We start from the raw sequence: 24802 nt of genomic DNA on the forward strand, positions 1-24802 counted from the left end.
CCATTCAGTCCATCAAGTCTGCTCCGCCATTCAATAAGGTCATGGCTGCATTGATAATCCTTAACTCCATTTTCCTGCCCTTCCCCATTAACCCTTAATTTCTTTACTGATTAAAAATCTGCCAATCTCAGCCTTGAAAATACTTAACAATCCAGCCTCGCCAGCCCTTCTTTAGTGAAAATTCCAATAATTCACAATTCTCTGAGAAAAAACATTGCTTGTTTCTGTCCAAACTGGACAACCCCTTACTCTTAAGATTATACCCTCTGCTCCAGGAATTGGCCAAGCTAAATTGCCCATAGTGTTCAAGGATATGTAGACTAGGTGCATTAGTCAGGGGAAAATGTAGAGTAATAGGGTAGGGAAATTGTTGGGAGGGACACTGTTCAGGAGGGTCGATGTGGACTTTTTGGGCCAAGTGGCCTGTTTCCACACTGTAGGAATTCTATGATTCTTTGAAACAACCTCTCAGCATCTAACATCAAAGCCCCCTAAGAATCCTGAATGTTTCAATAAGGTCACCCCTCCTCCTTCTAAATTGACTATGCTTTAGGTTAGAAGATAGTAATGACAAGATTTTGGAAACTGAACAGAAGCTCCTCGAGCAGCGGCGGTGGTCTGTGACTTTGGAACAACAACTTGGAAAAGCCAAACTGGATGCAGGAAAGACCCATGACAAACCTTCAAGTAAAAATAAAGCAAGTATGTGCATTTGTATTTAACTGACCTTTTCTGCTGGGCCCCTACAGAAATTATTAAAGTTTTCTGACCAGGGATGATACAGCAGTCTGAACTGTTACAACACAGAATAGAGGATACTGCCTTATACCTCCAAGTGGTATTCTAAATGGACGACTAGAACTCTCTGGGAAGCGAGAGAAGTGATTGCTGGGCCTCTTGCTGAGATATTTGTATCATCGATAGTCACAGGTGAGGTGCCGGAAGACTGGAGGTTGGCTAACGTGGTGCCACTGTTTAAGGACAAGCCAGGGAATTATAGACCAATGACCAATGAGACATCGGTGGTGGGCAAGGTGTTGGAGGGAATCCTGAGGGACAGGATGTACATGTATTTGGAAAGGCAAGGACTGATTAGAGATAGTCAATATGGTTTAGTGCATGGGAAACCATGTATCACAACCTTGATTGAGTTTTTTGAGGAAGTAACAAAGAGGATGATGAGGGCAGAATGGTAGATGTGATCTATATGAACTTCAGTAAGGCGTTCGACAAGGTTCCCCATGGGAGACTGATTAGCAAGGTTAGATGTAACAGAATACACGGAGAATTAGCCATTTGGATACAGAACTGGCTCAAAGGTAGAAGACAGAGGGTGGTTTTTCAGACTAGAGGCCTGTGACCAGCGGAGTGCCACAAGGATCGGTGCTGGGTCCTCTACATTTTGTCATTTACATAAATGATTTGGATGCGAGCATAAGAGGTACAGTTAGTAAGTTTGCAGATGACACCAAAATTGGAGGTGTAGTGGGCAGCGAAGAGGATTATCTCAGATTACAACAGGATGTTGACCAGATTGGCCAATGGGCTGAGAAGTGGCAAATGGAGTTTAATTCACATAACTGTGAGGTGCTGCATTTTGGGAAAGCAAATCTTAGAAGGACTTATGCACTTAATGGTAAGGTCCTAGTGAGTGTTGTTGAACAAAGAGACCTTTTGAGTGCAGGTTCATAACTCCTTGAAAGGGGAATCACAGGTAGATAGGATAGTGAAAAAGGCGTTTGGTATGCTTTCCTTTATTAGTCAGAGTATTGAGTACAGGATATTGGTTAGGCCACTGTTGAACTATTGCATGCAATTCTGGTCTCCTTCCTATCGGAAAGATGTTGTGTAACTTGAAAGGGTTCAGAAAAGATTTACAAGGATGTTGCCAGGGTTGGAGGATTTGAGCTATAGGGAGAGGCTGATCAGGCTGGGGCTGTTTTCCCTGGAGTGTCGGAGGCTGAGGGGGTGACCTTATAGAGGTATACAAAATTATGAGGGGCTTAGATAGGTTAAATAGGCAAAGACTTTTCTCTGGGGTCGGGGAGTCCAGAACTAAAGGGCATAGGCTTAGGGTGAGAGAGGGAAGATATAAAAGAGACCTAGGGGAAACTTTTTCACACAGAGGGTGGTACGTGTGTGGAATGAACTGCCAGTGGAGGTGGTGGAGGCTGGTACAATTGCAACATTTAAGAGGCATTTGGATGGGTATATGAATAGGAAGGGTTTGGAGGGATACGGACCAGGTGCTGGCAGGTGTAACTAGATTGGGTTGGGATATCTGGTTGGCATGGACAGGTTGGACCGAAGGGTCTGTTTTTATGCTGTACATCTCTATGACTACTGCTTCATTAGCTGAGTACATGGTGATCAACAGGAGGTTTGCTTGCCCATTTTTGACCTGATGCCATGACATTTTATACAGTCCGGAGTCGATGTTGATGACTGTCTGGGAAACTCCCAGACATCTATGTCTGCTGGTGGGACAAAACTTTCCCAGGTCGTGGGCAACTCAATGTGTTCAAAATTGAGTTTAAGGTATGACTCCATGAGCATAACTGTCAGGCTGTTGCTTTCGTAGTGTTTGAGGCAGATCTCTTGAGAGTTAGCACCGATGCACTGCAGTGGGAGTTTTCTTCAGATTTGTAATTAGAGCAGCAGAAGTGTTTCCAAACCCAAAGTACAATCATACCTCGCCTTCAGTATAGAATAACAAATATAATTATCATATTTATCCTCTCTTCCCACAAGGTCAACGAGAACTTATATTTCTATGGTAGTAACTGTGAGTAAAGGAATGTCATTCTCCTAATGGAACACTGCACTATCAAGTTTTTTCCCAAATGAGTCAGTGCCTGGGACAGGGGAGCACATCAGGGTGAAATACCTAGGGCTCTCAGGGCCCAGAGTGCTCAGGCCGGATGGGGTCAGTCTGCTTGGGCTTCCTGATGAAGGGCTCCAGCCCGAAATGTCAATTTTTCTGCTCCTCAGATGCTGAATGACCTGTTGTGCTTTTCCAGTAACACACTCTCAACTCTGATCTCTAGTATCTGCAGACCTCACTGTCTCCTGCTTGGGTTGGCGGTCAGCAGTGGAATTGGCTGTGCTCAGATTAGGCACAAGCCCATTGTGTTTGCGTCATGATACTGACAGACCTACTGAGTTTTGTCAGCATGAGCTCTTTTACCAAACAGGTGAAAGTGGACATTGATCAGGGTCGTAAAACTGATGGCGTTGCATTTACCACCATTTATAAGTGGCACCCAATATTAAGTTCTTTAGAAGTTGACAGGTGGAATGTATAAAAGGCAGCTATGTCATCATCAGGTATGTTTTGAAAGCCTGCACGTATCCTAATTCACTTCCTATCTCTCTGCTCATTGCTGAATTAAAACTGAACTCAATCCTATTTTCTCCAATGAAGTTTCATCCAGCAGCACAGGCCGTCAGTGTCAGAGCCTGTGTGGCAGTGGGGACCTAATTCCTGGAAGGCCATTGACCACAGCTTTGGATATTCAAGTGGAAGAACTGAATACTCGGTAAGCTGCTTTAAAGGAGTCCATGTCCTTGTGCTGATGTGTTCTGGTGTACTACGTAATGCAGCTAATTAAATATGGTAGAATAATTTTATATCAGTACATTCCTGTATATTCCAATTATTTCACAAAACCACTCAAAAATAAGAAATTGCAAATAATGGGGAAATTCACCATCTTGAGCCATGTGAAAATATAAAAGCATAATGTTTGGTCCCTATTTACATCTGTCCAACAATGCTTGTGTTGAGGGTATATTGTGTATTTATTTGAATGTGGTGAGGACATGTGAATGAAAGGTCCTGCCAATAAATGGTCATATTACATCAGTTCTCCCTCCAACTCTATTTTGATTTAGTCCCTACCCTCCCCTTCACTGTTTTGATCACACAGCACTGCCCTTTGATGTGAAGGGCAGTGTTTGTCACTGGCCACCCGGGTGTTTTCCTATCTTTCTGGTGGTGGAATTTGAATAAAGATTCATGCACTTTGTAAGAAAAAGAAAAAAAAAAGGAAAGGAGCATGGTGGTTATGGGAGGCTTCTGCCTACCTCATACCATTCTGACTTGGAACAACATTGTCATTCCTCTTGTCGCTAGGTCAAAATTGTGGAATGCCCCTCCTATCTGTGCCTGTACCTACACCAGATGGGGTGCAGTGGTTCAAGAAGGTTACTGTGGCTATAAGAGCAGGTCAAAGGCTAGGAATTTTGTGACAAGTAACTCACTTTGTGTCTCTTCAATGTCTGTTAACTATTTAGAGGCATAAGGTGGGATTGGTCCCTATTTACGTCTGTCCAACAATGCTTCAGTTTCTTGCATCAATGTTTTGAACTATGTTTACTTTCCACTTGCCTAGATCAGTAAGGTTCCAGCAAAACTCAAGAAAGGGAAAAGCAGCCCACTTAATTGGCAGCCCATCCATTCAATAACCAATCCCTTCAGTACCAATGCACAGTAGCATTAGTGTACACCATCTACGAGGTGTGCACTGCTATAACTCACCAAGGCTCCTTCGACAGCACTTTCAAACCTTATCGCCTAGAAGAACAGGAAAGCAGACAAATGAATAGCAAATTCCCCTCATAGCTGCTAACCATCCCAACTTAGAAATATCACTGTTCCTTCCCTGTTAATAGGTCAAAATTCTGGAATTCCATTTGCAACAGCACTGTAGTTGTATTTACATACCATAGGCTGCAACTGTTGAAGTCATGATTTGGAGATGCCGGTGTTGGACTGGGATGTGCAAAGTTAAAAATCACACAACACCAGGTTATAGTCCAACAGGTTTATTTGGAACCACTAGCTTTCAGAATGCTGCTCCTTCACCAGGTAGTTGTGGAGTATAAGATTGTAAGACACAGAATTTATAGCAATTTATAGAATTTATAATGTGATGTAACTGAAATTATATATTGATAAAGACCTGGATTGTTTGTTAAGTCTCTCGGCTTTTAGAATTACCATGTTGGTTTCAGTTCTTTCATATGTAAATCGCAAAAGTTTTTCCACAAGTTACATTCTCAAGTGAACTTTTAACAATTGGTTTCATGTCAGCCCAGATAATGCATTGAAGGTGCGAGCTGCCCTGTGTGAGACTGTCTGAGCCACAATGGTCAGATTGATTTAATCTAAAAAACAGATTTACAGAATCTTACATGGAATCAAGCAGTTTTTGAACAAAGTAAAATGTAATTTATGTGTGTGTGGACAGGGTTATGACTGTCTGTGAGAGAGTGTGTATATGTTTGTGAGTGTGAGTGTAAAGGGGTATAAGTCTGTAAGAGAGTGTATGAGAGAGGTCTGCGTGAGTGTGTGTCTGTAGGAGAGAGAGAGAGAGTGTGTTTGTGTGTGTGTGTGTGTGGACATCTGTAGTGTGAACCCAAGCTCCCAGTTGAGGCCATTCCCATGGGAACCGAACTTGGCCATCAGCCTCTGTTCGGCCACTTTTCATTGTTGCCTGTCCCAAAGTCCGCCTTAGAGGACGGTCGCCTGAAGTCCAATGTCCCGGACCGCTGAATGAAGCGTTCTCTGACTGGGAGGGAACACTCCTGTCTGTTGATTGTTGTGCAGTGTCCATTCATCTGTTGTCATAGCCTCTGCTTGGTTTCGCCAATGTACCATACCTCAGGGCATCCTTACCTGCAGCGTATGAGACAGACAACATTGGCTGAATCGCATGATTACCTGCCACGTACATGGTAGGAAGTGTCCCTATGCATAATGGTGGTATCAGTGTCGACATTCAGACAGGCCTTGCAGCGTCTACCGTGACAAGGTTGTATGTATTGTCCTGAAAGCCCAGCAGTTTAGATTAGATTACTTAGATTACTTACAGTGTGGAAACAGGCCCTTCGGCCCAACAAGTCCACACCGACCCGCCGAAGCGCAACCCACCCAGATCCATTCCCCTACATTTACTCCTTCACCTAACAGTATGGGCAATTTAGCATGGCCAATTCACCTAACCTGCACATTTTTGGATTGTGGGAGGAAACCGGAGCACCTGGAGGAAACCCACGCAGACAGGGGGAGAATGTGCAAACTCCATACAGAGAGTCACCTGAGGCGGGCATTGAACCCGGGTCTCTGGCACTGTGAGGCAGCAGTGCTAACCACTGTGCCACTGTGCCGCCCATTGTTTAAAGGGAAGAAGTGGAGGTGTGGGGAAGGTCTTAGCGAGGTGCTCATCCTCATTGATAATGTGTTTCAGGCTGCAAAGAGCATGGCGTGGTTCTTCGGCTCCTGGGAAGTACTGGACAACGAAGAGTATCCTATCGGTTGCAACTTGTGTCTGTCTCCTGAGGAGGTCATCACGGTTTCTTGCTGTGGCACGTCGGAACTGGCGATCGATGAGTGAGCATTGTACCCCATTCTTATGAGGGCATCCCTGAGTACTTCCAAGTGCCCGTCACGTTCCTCCTCATCTGAACAGATCCTGTGTATGCGTGAGGTTATCCGTGAGTTAGAGGTCGAGTGAGTTGCTGAGGTGCCCATCCTTGATGGAGATGCATGTGTCCAAGAATGAGACAGATAGTGGAGAGTTTGATGGTGGGATGAAACTCTTTGATATCACTGTGTAGTTGTTTCAGTGACTCCTCGCCATGGGTCCAGAGGAAGAAAATGCCATCAATGTACCTGGTGTATAGTGTTGGTTGGAGGTCCTGCATAGAGAAGAAGTCTTGTTCGAACCTGTGCATGAAAACGTTGGCATATTAGGGTGCAGATTTGGTCCCCATGGCTGGTTCAGTGTGTCTGGATGAAGAACTGGTTGTCAAAGGTGAAGATATTGTGATTGAGGATAAAGCAGATGAGTTTTAGGATGGTGCTCAGATATTGGCAGCTGTTGGTGTTGAGTACTGAGGCTGTTGCCACGATGCCATTGTTATGGGGGATGCTGGTGCAGAGTGCTGAAACATCCATTGTGACGAGGAATGTTCCTGATTTAAATGGTCTGTGGGTGCTGAGTTTCTGTAAGAAATCTATAGTGTCGCGGCAGAACCTGGGGGTCCCCTGTACAATGGGTTTCAAGATGCTGTGTCGAAGGCATCTCGACACTACAGATTTCTTACAGAAACTCAGACCCATGGACCAGTCAAACCAGGAACATTCCTCATCACAATGGACTTTTCAGCACTCTACACCAGCATCCCCCACAATAATGGCATCACGGCAATAGCCTCAGTACTCAACACCAACAATTGCCAATCTCCAAGCACTGTCCTACAACTCATCTGCTTTATCCTCGATCACAACATTTTCACCTTTGACAACCAGTTCTTCATCCAGACACACGGAACAGCCATGGGGACCTGAATGCACCCTAATATGCCAACATTTTCATGCACAGGTTCGAACAAGACTTCTTCTCTATGCAGAACCTCCAACCAACTCAACACACCAGGTACATTGATGGCATTTTCTTCCTCTGGACCCATGGCGAGGAGTCACTGAAACAACTACACAGTGATATCAACGACTTTCATCTCACCATCAAACTCTCCACTATCTGTTTCATTCTTGGACACATGCATCTTCATCAAGGATGGGCACCTCAGCAACTCACTCAACCGCAAACTCATGGATAACCTCACGATGCTCCACTTCTCCAGCTTCCACCCGAAACAAATTAAAACAACAATCCCCTATGGACAAACCCTATACATACACAGGATCTGTTCAGGTGAGGAGGAACGTGACAGGCACTTGGAAGTACTCAGGGATGCCCTCATAAGAATGGGGTACAATGCTCACTCATCGATCGCCAGTTCCGATGTGCCACAGCAAGAAACTGTAATGACCTCCTCAGGAGACAGACACAAGTTGCAACCGACAGGGTACCTTTCGTTGTTCAGTACTTCCCAGGAGCCGAAGAACCACGCCATGTTCTTTGCAGCCTGCAACACATTATCAATGAGGATGAGCACCTTGCTAGACCTTCCCCACACCTCCACTTCTCACCTTTAAACAACCACCAAACCTCAAACAGATCATTGTTTGTAGCAAACTGCTGGGCTTTCAGGACAATATCATACAACCTTGTTATGGTAGACGCTGCACGACCTTGCTGCAGGCAAGGGTGCCCTGAGGCATGGTACATTGGCGAGACCAAACAGAGGCGACAGCAACAGATGAATGGACACCGCACAAAAATCAACAGACAGGAGTGTTCCCTCCCAGTCAGAGAACGCTTCATTCAGCGGTCCGGGACATTGGACTTAGGACCTTCGGGTGACTGTCCTCCAAGGCGGACTTTGGGACAGGCAACAATGAAAAGTGGCCAAGCAGAGGCTGATAGCCAAGTTCGGCCCATGAGAATGGCCTCAACCGGGACCTTGGGTTCATCTCACACTACAGATGACCCCATTGCACTATGCACATGCACGCACACACACACATGCACACACACACACACGCAGACCCTCTCTTATATGCTCATTCATACACTCCCACACACACACCCTCGCACAGACTTATACCTCATTACACTCACACACATATACACGCATACTCTCACAGACACTCATTCTCCCCTCCCCCCCCACCACCAAAAACACACACACATATAAGTCTGTGGGGTGAATTTGTACTTGCAGAATTACATTTTACTTTGCTCAAAAACTGCATGAATCCATGTAAGATTCTGTAAATCCGTGTTTTAGATTAGAATCAATCTGACCATTGTGGCTCAGACAGCCTCACACAGGGCAGCTCGCACCTTCAATGCATTATCTGGGCCAATTGTTAACGTTCACTTGAGAATGTAACTTATAGAAAAGTTTTTGCGGTTTACATATGAAAGAACTGAAACCAACATGGTAATTCTAAAAGGTGAGAGACTTAACAAACAATCCAGGTCTTTATCAATATATAATTTCAGTTACATCACATTGTAAACTTTTGCTGTAAATTCTGTGTCTAACAATCTTATACTGCACAACCACCTGAAGAAGGAGCAGTGCTCTGAAAGCTAGTGCTTCCAAATAAACCTGTTGGACTATAACCTGGTGTTGTATGATTTTTAGCAGTTGAAGAAGGCAGATATTCACACCTTGAGAGCAATTAGGACAATAAATGTTGGCCCCATTAGCAACATCCACATGCCATTAAAAATTAATGAAGAAACATTTCAGTTTCTTGTGTTGTTTATTTGTATGTGTCGCACTGTCCCTGATCTACATTGTCTTACATGAGATCCTTTGGGCCTTTCAAACAAGAATACTGTGCAAGAGCAATTTTCTTTATCAATGTTTTGAACTATAAATAGAAAACACTATGGCTAAGTACAGATGCGTGTTTTGTTAACATTCTCTTCACAGTGTGGATTAATAAAGGCTTTCTTTAGTATGCACAAAAATTCAATAAAGGGAATTCATAGCGTAGAGAAGAAACTCATTACATTGCTGACTCTCTATAGTGTTTAGAGAATGGAAAAAGTTTAACATTTCAATTCCCTTGTTTTGAGATTAATAAAACATGCTGTCTCACCTGTACAGCTGTGTTCAATACTGAAAAATAAACCTGTAGCTCTATTCTTTGACTTGTGACTTGTGATTTTTTTTAATGGGATGTGGGTATGATTGGCAAGGTCAGCATTTATTGCCTGTCCCTAACTGCTTTTGAGAGAGTAGTGGTGAGCTGCCTTCTTGTACTGCTGGTTGTATGTCCAACACTAGAAACTATGGTTTCCCTATTTTAAAGTTGGATGAACTTTTAAACATTTGTAATTATATATAAATTAAGGACATAATGTGCGCATACAATGGTATTTTTCAGATATTGTACTGTAGTTCCTCAGTCACGTGGAACCCAAATGAATCTGAAAAGGAGACCTCCATTTTAGTGAATTACAAAGTGGAACAAAGAAGAAACATTTTATTAGGGTTTAAGATCTGATAAATAAAAGGGAGGAAGGTAGGGTTCAATGACCTCGATTGATGCTTTCAGTTACCGGGCTCTGTTTTTCTGATGCTGCAGAGGTGGTGATGATGCCTTTTGTTTTGTTCCATTGTTTTCAGCCCCAAAATTTCAGACTAAAGTAGAAATTTAAAATAAGAATGTACAAATATAGGAAAGTAGCTAAAGGGGATTGAAAGGTTCCATCCAAAAAAAATGGAAATTGTTTTTTGCAGATGCGTTTTTCTTGCAGATGCTGACGACCCTGCTATGTATTTCCTATATTTGTCTTTTTTTTCAAATGTCAGGTTGCCAGCCTGTGTGGTTATGGCAGTAATCCTAGTTACTTTCCAAGATTTTTAGACAGAAGAAGAGCTTAAAGTGCTTTACAGCCAATGAAGTAATTTTGAAGTGTACAAGACAGTTATTGTTGTAATGTGAGACCTCACAGCAAGGTCCCACAAGCAATAATTAGACAAACAACCAAATATTTTGAATTTGTTAGTTTTGAATGATGAATAAATAAGAGTCAGGATACAAAGATATTTCCCCTTTTTGAATAGTGCCTCTGGATCATTTACACCTATCTTGGTTTTAACATCTCATTGAAATCTTAGTTAAAAATCACACACCATGTTATAGTCCAACACATTTAACTGGAAGCACTAGGTTGCGGAGCAGTGCTCTGAAAGCTAGTGCTTCCAATTAAACCTGTTGGACTATAACCTGGTGTTGTGTGATCTTTAACTTTGTACACCCCAGTCCAACATCGGCATCTCCAGGTCAAAATCATCGCACTCTTTCTGTATTACACTAAAACCCAAATTATGTGAATCCCTAAAGTGGGTCTTGAACCCTCCTGCTTCAGATGAGGATGCTTCAACTGAGATATGGCTGATACGTACTTTACAGAAAGAGATCACTAAGGCCATCATGTCTATGGTACAGTTTTTGAGACAACTGTTGTGATCCCAGGTAACGTTTGACAAATCAGACATGAGAATGAAAACTAGCTCAATAAATCACATTGTTAATTTTTGCTGTTGGTTATCCTCTGTGATTAGCCACTCAAACATATTTAGACAAGGTTGCAGATATATTCTAACAACAGAACTTTATTACATCGAAGAAAATACAAATGTGTCAAAGCAAAGTTTCAACATGTTTCCCAACACTATCTGTTACAGAGATTCAATCCCAGAGAATAATACTTGTAGATCAGCTTTTTAAATCTGAGATGGCACTTTCCAGTTTCTTTCCATCGGACTGCTGAGGTTGTTTGTTTTAAAATTCCTTTGAGTCCCTGTCATGCATGTTTCACAATGGTCTAACCTGATATGTCTGATGGTCTGAGCTTACTTAGTTCTAACAACTTGAAGACTTTAATCCAAGCTATCTTCGTTTGAAACTTTCACAGTCCAGAGACTACTTCTGCTGATGGTGACTTTTTCCCCTGAACTGAACTGAAAAATATGGTTCAACTACAAGGTGAAAAACTGTCCTCTGAGCTGAAGCTTTGACCTATAAGTTCTAAAGTCAAGATCAAACAAATTGCCTTATTGAGTTAAACTCAATAGTTAAAAAAAATGTTTTTAATTCATTCATGGGCTGTGGGGATCTTTGCTTATATCAGCATTTATTCTCATCCTTAATTGTCCAGAGGGCAGTTAAAACTCAATCACATTTCTACAGCTCTGGAGTCTAATGTAGGCCAGACCAGGAAAGGATAAAATTAGAAATTCTGTATTTAGGTCACTGTTCAAAATACTTCCTGACCTTTTTTTTGAAAAACACTTCATGGAACTAACCAAAAGTAATTTGCCTTCCTTTTTCTTTTGAAAAGAAATCTGAATTTCAAAATTGCTTAGACATTATATATAATGTAGTTAGGCCACATCTGGAATATGGCTTGCAGTTCTGGTTGCCACACTACCAGAAGGATGTGGATGCTTTGGAGAGGGTACAGATAAAGTTTACTAGGATGATGCCTGGTCTAGATGGTTTAGTTTTGAGGAGAGGTTGGATAAAGTCAGTTTGTTTTCACTGGAAAGACAGAGGGTGAGGAGTGACCTGAAAGATGTCTACAAAATTATGGGAGGCATAGATAGGGTGGATAGTCAGAGGCTTTTTTCCAGGGTGGAAAGGTCAACTACAAGAGAGCACAGGTCCAAGTGAGAAGATGAAAGTTTATGGGACAGCATGAGGAAAATCTTTCACACAGATGGTCGTGGGTGCCTGGAACGCACTGCCATTGGTGGTGGTGGTGGTAGTGGGAGCCGGTACATTAGCAATATTTAAGACATACCTGGATTGACATATGAATGGGAGGCAAACAGGGATAGAAATCACGGATAGGCAATACGTATCAGGTCTAAATAAAAATTAGGAATATGCACAGGCTGACGAGCCTGTTCCTGTGCTGTATTGTATTGTGTACATATATCAATTAACCATCTATCCCCACTCTCCTTTCTGTATAACCCTGAAATTGTTTCCTCCTTGAGTTGTCAGTTTGTGTTGATGATTTAATCTGAATGTAGAAATGTCTTTCTTTATTTCAGACTTGCCATACAGGTGGATGAGAATGAAGCCTTAAAAACCGCTTTGCAAAGCACTTTAAAAGCTAAAGAAGAAGATCTGAAATTGTACCATGACACAGTGGCCCAAGTGAAGCAGGTCTTCTTGCAGGTTCTTCGACAGCACAAAGAGAAAACTTAAATTGAGCACTTCCCCTGAAGAGACATTTGTTGATTTATTGTTGAGGAGGCATTTGAAGAACAGACATGGTGAAAAGAGGAGAGGAACAAACCCAACTCAGTGCCACATTAGCCCACACGATTGTAAACTAGTCATCGGACTCATTGAGTGATTATCAGACAATCATTTGGTTCCTCTCTTGCCTTTTTTAACTGAAAGAACTGAGGAGCTAAAGTCATGCAAGATGTCAAATGAGGCAAGTTAGTCAGCCCATCTGTGATCACTCTCATCACGCTACCCGACTGTGCTTTAAATTGCTCTTGGGGTTTTTAATCCCAGTTGAAGTCCATTTCAAGTATGTATCAATTACAGTAATGCCGGAAAAGGGACAATAAATATAGGAAGCAGTTAGTACCAGAAACAGCTGTACCTTTTCTAACACTTACATGTCAATGAAAGGGATTAAAATTGGTTTGTAAGCGTTGTTTCTTTCCAATAGACACAGCAACTGTTAAGGTTAACTCCAAATTAAGCTCACTTTGTTCTGTGCAATCAGATATCAAAGATTGCAAATCCACCTTATAGGAAGCAGACGTCCAATAACAGAGTTGATGTGCCAAGTGTCTTATAAAGTATGTGATTGAGAAAATGAGATACCTATCTCACTGGTACCTTAATACCAATTTTCATATTCAGCAGATTCTGGAGATGCAAGTTTTAGAAAAATGTTAATCAAATCCAATGCTGCAGTCACTCCAATAGGAATCTCTTTTTTAGAGCAAGGGCACATCCAAAGGTGAGCAGATGAAGATACAAAATTTGTCTAAATGAATTGCCAACAATTCAGCATTCTCTATCTAAAGCTGGAAATTTAGCCTGCCTCAGTTATGTATATTCTTCCTTCCATCAAGATTGAGATATGTTGTTAGGGATGTTGCAAATTGCAGTGAGAGCTTACAGTGTCTACCCAAAGAATACATGAGATGTCAATATCTGCCTGGCAGGAAGATGTCACTTTCCCATCACTGTTCTCCTTCAACTCAGTGAACATGTATACATTGCAAACAAATGCAGCGGATCACTAGATCTAAATGTGTCAATGTATTAGCCTCATCTAACAATAAATGTTCCTTCATTTTGTTAACAGCTTAATTTTATTTTTGAAAATCAAAAAAATGAGAAATAAATCAATGGAGGGAATAGACTATAAGTTTAACACATGATAATAGAGAAATGAATGAGACTGAAGGTAGATAAATCTCCAGGATCTGCTGTTTCCAATAAATAAACAAACCAATGAAGAAATTCCAAATTTGTCATGATCTCCCAAAACTCTCTTTCAGGAGTTGATACATGTCACACAGACCGGATAAGAATGGAAGATTTCTTTCCATTATTGAACTAGATGGACTTTTATGATTTGATTTATTATTGTCACATGTACCTAGGTACAGTGAAATGTTTTGCATGCAGTACAGGCAGATTATAACATACAAAGATCACAAGGTTATAGAACAGAGTGCTGCAAAGAAAGTGTACAAAAAGTAAGATCAGCATTGGATTTGAAATTGGAGAGGTCCATTTAGAAGTCTATTAAATGTGGGGAAGAAACTGTTCTTGAACCTGTTGTTATGTGTGTTTATGTATTTGTATCTTGTGCCTCACAGAAGAGTTTGGAGGAGATTATAACCAGGGTGGAATGGGGCTTTGATGATGTTGGCTGCCTTACAGATGCAGCGAGAAGTATAGTCAATGGATGGAAGGTTTGCTTGCAAGATAGACTGGGCTGTGTTCACAATTCTCTGTAGTTTCTTACGGTCCCGGACAAACCAGTTGCCATTACCGAGCCATGATGCCTCAAAATAGAATGCTTTCTATGGTGCATCTGTAAAAGTTTGTAAATGTTGAATTTCCATAGCTCTCTGAGGAAGAAGAGAGGTTGTTGTGCCTTCTTGACCAATGCCTCAATTTAGGGGGTCCAGGACAGATTGTTAGTAATCATCACACCTTAGAACTTGACACCCTTGACCTCCTCCACCTCAGCTCCATTGATGTTGGGCGTGTCCTCCTCCTTGCTTCTGGAAGTCGATAACCAGCTCTTTGGTTTTGCTGATATTGAGGGAGAGATTGTTATCTACACCACAAAGCCAAGCACTCTCTCTTTCCTAAGTCTGGGAGTTTGGAGATTAGTTTAGTTGGGATTATAGTACTGAAGACAGAGCTGTAAACAAGAAGTAGAAGCCTGACATAGGTTTCCTTATTATCCAGATGTTCCAATGATGAGTGTAAGGATAGGAAAATGGCGTCTGCTGTGGATCTGTTGCACCAGTAGACAAATTGCAAGGGATTGAGGCAAGCTGGGAGGCTAGAGTTGATATGAGCCATGACTAACCCCTCGAAGCACTTCATAATTATGGATGTCAGAGCCACCAGGATAATCAACTAGTTACATGATCACCATTATTTAGTTATAATCATACAATACAGAAAAGGCTATACACTCTATGAATCCATACCACCAAAAATACACTATATCTACACTAGTCATAGAATCATTGAGTTATATAGCATGGAAACAGACCCTTCAGTCCAATTCATCATGCTGACTAGAAATCCTAAAGTAATCTAGTCCCATTTGCCAGCATGTGGCCCATATCCCTCTAAACCCTTCCTATTTCATACCCATCCAGATGTCTTTTGAATGTTGTAATTGTACCAGCCTCTACCACTTTCTCTGGCAGCTCATTCCATACACGTACCACCCTCTGCGTGAAAAAGTTGCTCTTTAGGTCCCTTTTAAATCATTCCCCTCTCACCTTAAAACTATGTCCTCTAGTTTTGGAGTCCCCTACCTTGGGGGAAAAAAAGACTAGTCCCATTTTCCAACACTGTCCTCCAGTCACACAAACAGCCTTCTACCATAGCCCTCTGTCTCCTGCCACTAAACAATTTTTTATTCAACTTTTCAAGTTATCCTGGATCCCATGAGCTTTTACTTTTTTTTAATCAGTTTCCCATGTAGGACTTTGTCAAAGGCCTTGCTGAAATCCATATTAACTACATCATTTGTCCTTCTCCCATCTACACACCTGGTCATCACCTCAAATAATTCAAATTTGTTACGCATAACCTCCCTCTGACAGAGCCATGTTGACTCTCCTTGGTCAAACCTGGAAATTAATTTACTCCTTCACTATTTTCTTCAATAGTTTTGCTCGCACTGATGTAAGACTCACTAGTCTATCTCTACTACCCTTCTTGTGAAGTGAAACCACATTAGCTGTCTTCCAGCCTGGCATCTCTCCTGAGACAGTGACGATTTAAAAATTTGGTCAGGACCCCTTGTCTCCCACAGCAGCAGGGGTACAACTTAAGGATCTAGGAATTTGTCCACTATTAAACCTGTAAAGATCTCTCATAACCCCTCACATCTTACATCAATCCACTCAAGAGCTTCACAATCCATCTTTTCAAGTTCTGTACTTACATAACACTCCTTCAGTGTCCTCCAGTTTCGTGCACAGATTGTTCCCTCGATTTCTAATGGGCCCTGCTCTTTCCCTTAACATACTTGTGGAATATCTTGGGATTTTTCTTAATCCTGTCCTAGCATTTCTCTGTACCCCCTTTTACTCTCCTAATTGCAGAATTGATTCAAAATTCTCCAGCCATCATGGTTGGATTTGAAGAGAAAGTGAGGACTGCAGATGCTGGAGATCAGAGCTGAAAATGTGTTGCTGGAAAAGCGCAGCAGGGCAGGCAGCATCCGAGAAGCAGTAAAATCGACGTTTCAGGCATGAGCCCTTCACTCAAATCTGTGCACATTTGGGCCTGGCCTCTGGATTACTCATCCAATAACATAGCAGCTATGTTGCCATTTCATGCACCGACTCACTTATTGTGGAGACAAGCACTTTTTGCCAAGACCAGTGGGGTTGTCATAGCTGTCCTCATTTATCATTTGCTCCTGTTTATATCAGCACTGCCCTCTTGACCTGTCCTACCCTATCCATCTTCCTTCCCACCTATCCGCTCCACCCTCCACTCTGATCTATCATCATCACCCCCCACCTGCATCTACCTATACCTTCCCAGTTTCCTTGCTCCCAGCCTCACCCCCCCTCCTATTTATCTTTCAGCCCCCTTCTGCGTACCCACATTCCTGATGCAGGGCTTATGCCCAAAACATCGACTCTCCTGCTCCTCAGACGCTGCCTGACCTGGTGTGCTTTTCCAGCGCCACACTTTTCGACTCTTTTTTTTGACTCAATCTTGTAAAGACTTAGGTTACTAACAAGGTTAATATTTGTTATTCAAATTTCATTTCTATCCTGGAATCTTAAATCCTAGAGGCCATTAAAAAAAGAAATTTTGCATATGTCTAATGCTTTTTACAACCCAAGGTGCTCCAAATAGCTTTGCAGTCAATTAAGCATTCCTGAAATATAATCACTCCTGTAATGTTGGAATATATGAGATAGTCACAAGTGAACGCAGTAGGGAAATTAGGAGAAATGTCTTTGCTCAGAGAGTGGTGAGAAAATGGAACACAATAACAAAGAAGCATTTAAGGATAATCTAGAAAACCACATGAAGCTGAAAAATTAATAGTTATCTTGGTTCATTGTGGTGAAGTAGTGTTGGGAGAGGTTTGTGTGAAACATAAAAAAAAGCATTGACCAGTTGGATCAAGTGACCTGTTTCTGTGCAGGGAATTATAATAGATTATTTTAGTCTTGATGATTTCTTGACACATTGGGTCTCAGGCCTTTGGCCCTGTTCACCATAACTCTGGCATTTTTTTGTGCATATGTAGCTGAGTCAACAAAGTTTCTGCAGGCAGGGAAGAGTCAATTGAGCAGCCAGGAGGTAAACAGGAGTATACAAACCCCAGGTGGTCACTGGTCCAAGATGACAGTGAAGTAGGGCTCCTGTACCAGAGCTCATCTGCTCTGACCACTTTTCTTATTTTTCCTTTTTTAATTAACTTACCTTGTCCAGAGCTTGGATGCATCAGCGGCGGGGAGAGCCCAGCGTCCAGGCCTCAAACAGTCTCAAGCCAGGCCCAGGGCGCAGACTTCAAGCAGGCCTGGTGCAGAGGAGAGTGGGCCCAGCGCAGACCTTAAGTGAGCCCTTACTTACTTTTCCAGAGCAATCACAGGATTTGAAATTGGCATCTGCCATGCCATCCGAGACAATGTTGGTGAGGTAGGCTCAGTGGCAAAATTTGGCACCTGAAGATTGGTTGCTTCGTTGTTGATTGGGTCCGGCACTGGCAGCAGCAGAAGGGCGTTGTGGCCACATTGATGAGGTAGGCCCAACTCTGCCATTGGTTGGTCTGGCGCAGGTTGTATTGGAGGAGTATCAGCCCAGTGGAAAAGATGGCACCTGAGCAGCAGCGACTTTGGTATTGGTTGGGTCTGGTATAGACGGTGGTGAGGTGATGGCAGAAGGTTGGCGGCACAGGCGATGCTGGTGGTGATGAACTGGCTCAGGACTGATGGAGTCTTCGAGCTATATCTTTCATTTTTTCCTTATTCTTAAATTATTCAAAATGGCACAGCATCGTAGCAACAAATGAAAGCTTTTCTCTGTATTGTATTCTTATTGTAAAACATACGTGACAATAAAATCAAAATCAAATCAAATAAAGATCTGAGGCTTAGAATCATATTATCACAGAGTACAGAACAGGCCTGAGATTCTGAAGAAGGGTCACTGGACCTGAAAGGTTAGTTCTACTTTATCTCCAGCAGATTTCCAGCATCTGCAGTATACTTTGGTATCATTTTCAGGACAGACCTTTCAGTCCATTGAGCGTGCACCAGTCAAAGAAAAAACTACTCAATACTCAGATTACAACCGGATCTTGACCAGATGGGCCAATGGGCTGAGAAGTGGCAGATGGAGTTTAATTCAGATAAATGCGAGGTGCTGCATTTTGGGAAAGCAAATCTTAGCAGGACTTATACACTTAATGGTAAGGTCCTAGGGAGTGTTGCTGAACAAAGAGACCTTGGAGTGCAGGTTCATAGCTCCTTGAGAGTGAAGTCGCAGGTAGATAGGATAGTGAAGAAGGTGTTTGGTATGCTTTCCTTTATTGGTCAGAGTATTGAGTACAGGGGTTGGGAGGTCATGTTGCGGCTGTATAGGACATTGGTTAGGCCACTTGGAATATTGCGTGCAATTCTGGTCTCCTTCCTATCGGAAGGATGTTGTGAAACTTGAAAGGGTTCAGAAAAGATTTACAAGGATGTTGCCAGGATTGGAGGATTTGAGCTATAGGGAGAGGCTGAATGGGCTGTGGCTGTTTTCTCTGGAGCATCGGAGGTTGAGGGGTAACCTTATAGAGGTTTACAAAATTATGAGGGGCATGGATAGGGTAAATAGACAAAGTCTTTTCCCTGGGGTCAGGGAGTCCAGAATTAGAGGGCATAGGTTTAGGGTGAGAGGGGAAAGATATAAAAGAGACCTAAGGGGCAACTTTTTCACACAGAGGGTGGTACGTGTATGGAATGAGCTGCCAGAGGAAATAGTGGAGGCTGGTACAATTGCAACATTTAAGAGGCATTTGGATGGGTATATGAATGGGAAGGGTTTGGAGGGATATGGGCCAGGTGCTGGTAGGTAGAACTAGATTGGGTTGGGATAGTTGGTCGGCATGGACGGGTTGGACCGAAGGGTCTGTTTCCATGCTGTACATCTCTATGACACTATGACCTAGATTAGGTTGTTTCCTTTGATGTACTAAGTGGCTGATCTCAGCTAGGGTAGGTGTGGATGATCAGGCAGCATCTGAAGAATGGCTTATGCCCGAAACGTCGATCCTCCTGCTCCTTGGATGCTGCCTGACCTGCTACGCTTTTCCAGCAACACATTTTTCAGCTCTGATTTCCAGCATCTGCAGTCCTCACTTTCACCTAGGTGTGGATGATGAAAACTGAGCACCTTGACAAGGAAAAGTGAGAAAATAAATTGGCTGGGATGTCAGTCTTGATTGAACAAAAAATCTTGAAACAGACAAGATTCTTTCCAGAGTACATGGGCAGTGATAGTTTCCCTTGTGAGAGAATCTAGGACCAGTGAAGCTAATTTCAGAGTAAGGGGCCACCCAATTAAAACAGAAATGAGAAGGATTTCTTTTCCCCACAGAGCACTGTGAATCTAGAATTCTTTACCACGGAGGCTTGTAGAGGCAGGATCATGAGGTTATTCAAGAGATAGATTTTTAATCATTAAGGGAATCCAGGGTTATGGGGAAAAGCAGGAAAGTGGAGTTGAGGATTCTCAGAGCAGCCATGATCTCACTGAACAGTGAAACATACTTGACAGACCAAATAGCCTACCTCTGTTCCTTTGTCTTATGACCTTTTATGTGTGTAGTCAGTGGTGAGGGTAGAGTTGTTAGTGGTTGGGATGCTGCTGGGAAATCATCCTGTTGCTAATTAATGATGAAGAAAAGAGCTTTGGTATAAACACAGGCATCTGTGGATTTGATGACACAGTGAACTAGCTCCTTACAGGGTGTTGAATAAGAACAAAGCTGTAGGGATTCTCAGTACATTAGTCAGGAGTAAATATAGGGTAGGGGAATGGGTTTGGATGGGTTACTCTTCGGAGGGTTGTGTAGACTTGTTGAGCCAAAGGGCCTATTTCCACACTGTAGGGATTCTAGGTGTCAAAGCTGCATATAAATTAGATTAGATTAGATTACTTTACAGTGTGGAAACAGGCCCTTCGGCCCAACAAGTCCACACCGACCCGCCAACCACCCATACCCCTACATTTACCCCTTACCTAACATTACGGACAATTTAACATGGCCAATTCACCTAACCTGCACATCTTTGTGACTGTGGGAGGAAACCGGAGCTCCCGGAGGAAACCCACGCAGACACGGGGAGAATGTGCAAACTCCACACGGTCAGTCGCCTGAGGCGGGAATTGAACCCGGGTCTCTGGCGCTGCGAGGCAGCAGTGCTAACCACTGTGCCACCGTGCCGCCCATAAATGTCAAAATCTTAAGAGCAAATGTAGACAGAACACAGTCTTAGCAAATAACAAACCTTTGCAGCTCTAAAGTAATGCTCAAGGAATGCAAAGCAGTAAAAGTCATGTGGTCCAAAAATGGATCAATGCTGAGAGACAGATTTCTCGAGTCAGATTTCTGCCCATCAGCACCTCTGAAATGGCTGAGACAGATGTCCTTCAGTATCTCAGAATGCTATGGTTTCACTTATGGAAGCAAATCAAGTGGGAGGGGTGAGGATGGTGTTTCAAGCAAAATCATTCCCCAAAGAGTGGGAATAAAAGCAGATGGAGACCCTCACTCAAGGCTGGCTCCTTGTTCCTGTATCAGCTGAGAGGTTGGCTACGATAGCTGTGGCCATAGTGGGAGAATGGGTCAGCAGTAACAGCTATTACATTCCTGTTACAACATTCACTTTCCTCCCCTCTACTTCCCCTCCCCTAAAATTCTCTTAAAGGGACTTATTTGCTGCAAGTGGACTGAATAAACAAACTCCAATGTTTAATTTCCCAGCAATGCTACAAATCAATTGAAAACATCAGTTTTTGGACCCTGATGAAAATGGAAACATATTGTTGAATTGTGTGAGCACAGAGCTTAAGGGTATCAAAATCAAATGGACCTTTGAGAGAAGAAAGAATTTATTTTACTGAAAGTGGATACATGAAATGGAGCTGGGTGGATTAACAGTTTTAAAAAAAGAGCAGGAGGGCTGAGACTATTGAGTATAGGATTTGGGATGTCATGTTGAGGTTGTACAGGATGTTGGTGAGGCCACTTTTGGAGTACTGTGTCCCGTTCTGGTCACCCTGCTATATGAAGGATATTATTGAATTGAAAAGGATGCCGAAAAGACTTAAAAGGATGTTGCTGGGACTAGAAGGTTTGAGTTATAAGGGGAAGCTGGATAGGCTGGGACTTCTTCCACTGGAGCATCAAAGGTTAATGGGTGACCATAAAGAGGTTTATATAATCATGAGGGCAATAGATAAGGTGATTAGCAAATGTCTCGTCCCTAGGATGGGGGAGTTCAAAATTAGGGGGCATATTTTTAAGACGAGAGGAGAAACATCTAAAAGGGATCCGGGGGGGCAATATTTTCACACAGAGGGTGGTTCATATGTGGAATGAACTGAGGAAGTCGTGGATGCAGATACAGCTACAACATTTAAAAGGTATTTCAATAGGTACATGGATAGGAAAAGTTTAGAGGGATATGAGCCAAATGCAGACAAATGGGACTAGTTTAGTTTGGGAAACTTGGTTGGTATGGATAAGTTGGACCAAAGGGTCTGTTGGCATGCTGCATGACCCTATAACTGTCTCGTCTGGGACAGGATTGAAGGATCAAGAAGGTTGAATGCTATAAGGTCCCATTATGATTCCTGAGCAAGTAGTTATCAGGAGGGCACAGGACATGCTTCTAAGGTGAAGCCTCCCTGAACATATGTGACATTCTCATTGACTCATGGGAATTTCTTGCCCAAGACCACTCAAACTGGAGAAAAAGCAGAAGCGAAAATGCCAACCATTTCGAGCCTTTACTGCAGGTCCAGATGGAGACTGAGTGAAAACAGCAGGGGGGTGCGAGGAGTCAGAAACTTGAGTATCCCACCCACCATCTGTTCAAACGCCAACGGCCTGAGCTGTAGCAGGGCATGTGCATCCAACATAGATAAGGAATACCTGGACCGAATGCACTACAGGATTCTACAGGGAATAGCTGAGGAGATTGTGAAGATCTTTCAGGAATCATTGAAATCAGCGAGTGTCCTAGAGGACTGGAAAATGATTAATGTAACACCCCTGTTTACGGAGGAAGGGAGGGAAGCAGAAGATGGGAAATTATCAGTTGATTAGCCTGACCTCTGTCATTGATAAGATTTTAGAATCCATTATTAAGGATAAGATTGTGGACTACTTGGAAGCGCATAGTAAAATAGGACTGAGTCAGCACAGCCTTGTCAAAGGGAGGTCATGCCTGACAAATCTGTTAGAATTTGAGGAGATAATGAGAAAGTTAGACAAAGGAGAGCCAGTGGATGTCATCTGTTTGGATTTCCAGAAGGTCAATGACAAGGTGCCACACAGGAGGCTGCTAAATAAGGTAAGAGCTTATCGTGTTAGGGGCAAGGTACTGGTGTGGAAAGAGGATTGGCTCTGACTGGCAGAAGGCAGAGAGTAGGGATAAATGGGTCTTTTTCAGGATGGCAGCTGATGACTAGTGGAGTTACGCAGGGGCCAAAGTTGGGACCACAATTATTCATGTTATATATCAACGATGTGGACAAAAGAACTGATGGCATTGTTGCTAAGTTTTCAGATGACACAAAGGTAGGTGGAAGAACACAGGTAGTATTAAGGAAGCAGAGAGGCTGCAGAAGGACTTGGAGGGGCTAGGAGAGTGGGCAAAAAAGAATGGAATACAATGGGGAAAAGTGTGATGCTATGCACTTTGGTAGGAAGAATTGAGGCGTAGACTATTTTCAAAATGGGGAAGGGCTTCAGAAACCGGAGCGCAAAAGGAGTTGGAGTCCTCGTTCAGGATTCTGTTAAGGTTAACATGCAGATTCAGTTGGCAGATAGGAAGGCTATTGCAATGTTAGCATTAATTTCAAGAGAGCTAGAATACAAGAGCAGGTATGCGCTGCTGAGGCCGTATAAGTCTCTGGTCATGCCCAATTTGGAATATTGTGAGTAGTCTTAGACCCAATATCTAAAGAAGGATGTGCTGACTTTGGAGGGTATCCAGAAGAGATGATTCCAGGGATGTAGGGTTTGTCATATGAGGGGCAGTTGAGGACTTTATGTCTGTACTCAGAGTTTAGAAGAATAAGGGAGATCTCATTTAGACTTACAGAATCCTGAGAGGCTGAGATAGAGTGGACATAGAGTGGACATGTTTCCATTAATAGCAAAGATTATGTCCCAAAGGCACAGCCTCAGAGGTAAGGGACGACCCTTTATAACTCAGATGAGGAGAAATTTCTTCAGCAAGAGATCGTGAATCTATGGAACTCATTCAGCAGAGGGCTGTGGAGTAGGTAAAAACAAGGACTGCAGATGCTGGAAACCAGAGTCTAGATTAGTGTGGTGCTAGAAAAGCACAGCAGTTCAGGCAGCATCCGAGGTGCAGGAAAATCGACGTTTCGGGCAAAAGCCCTTGATGAAGGGCTTTTGCCCAAAACATTGATTTTCCTGCTCCTCAGATGCTGCCTGACCTGCTGTGCTTTTCCAGCACCACACTAATCTAGATAGAGGGCTGTGGAGGCAAGTCATAGAGTCAAGGAGATGTACAGCACGAAAACAGACCCTTTGGTCCAACTCATCCATGCCAACCAGATATCCTACATTAATTTAGTCTCATTTTCCAGCACTTGGCCCTTATCCATCTAAATCCTGCCTATTCATATACCCATCCAAAATGCCTCTTAAATGTTGTAATTGTACCAGCTTCCACCACTTCCTCTGGCAGCTCATTCCATACATGTGCCACCCTTTGCGTGAAAAAGTTGCCCCTCAGGTCCCTTTTAAATCTTTCCCCTCTCACCCTAAACCTATGCCCTCTAGTTCTGGACTCCTCACCCTGGGGAAAAGACCTTGTCTATTTATCCTATTCATGCCCCTCATGATTTTATAAACCTCTATAACATCACCCCTCAGCCTCTGACGCTCCAAGGAAAACAGCCAAGCCTATTCAGCTTCCCCCTCTAGCTCAAACCCTCCAAACCTGGCAGCATCCTTGTAAATCTTTACTGAACCCTTTCGAGTTTCACAACATCCTCAATGCTCTGACCAATAAAGAAAAGCATACTAAACGCCTTCTTCACTATCCTATCTACCTGAGACTTCAAGGATTTATGAATCTGCACTCCAAAGTCTCTGTTCAGCTAAAGATTGATAGTTTCTTGATAAGTAAGGGGATCATGGGTTACAGGGAGAAGGCAGGAGAACAGGGATGAGAAACACATCAATTGTGATCAAACAGATCCGATGGGCTGAATTGCCTAATTCTGCTTCTACATGTTATGGTCTAACATTGTACTATTTAGTCACCTCAGAACTCAGCTCTAGAATGGGAGAGTTATCCTCGATCCTGAGGTTCTACCTTAGAAGAAGGAACCTCATCTTCTGGGACAAAA

At 42.8% G+C, this 24802-nt stretch overlaps 1 protein-coding gene across 1 annotated transcript in view; it reads left to right on the plus strand.

The window, feature by feature from the left end:
* The window catches only part of ccdc13 (coiled-coil domain containing 13), an 89503-nt gene extending 71226 nt beyond the window's left edge, over positions 1–18277 (plus strand). The window contains exons 13-15 of the mRNA XM_043690811.2: positions 554–702; positions 3425–3539; positions 12496–18277. Coding sequence (XP_043546746.2) covers positions 554–702; positions 3425–3539; positions 12496–12652 — 421 coding nt within the window. The 3' untranslated portion in view covers positions 12653–18277. The remainder of the gene's footprint in view (positions 1–553; positions 703–3424; positions 3540–12495) is intronic.
* The last annotated feature ends 6525 nt before the right edge of the window (positions 18278–24802 follow it).

Source organism: Chiloscyllium plagiosum, unplaced genomic scaffold, assembly GCF_037043375.1.
Source record: "Chiloscyllium plagiosum isolate Xiang-an unplaced genomic scaffold, Cpla_swu_hap1 HiC_scaffold_5, whole genome shotgun sequence".
Taxonomy (NCBI): Eukaryota; Metazoa; Chordata; class Chondrichthyes; order Orectolobiformes; family Hemiscylliidae; genus Chiloscyllium; species Chiloscyllium plagiosum.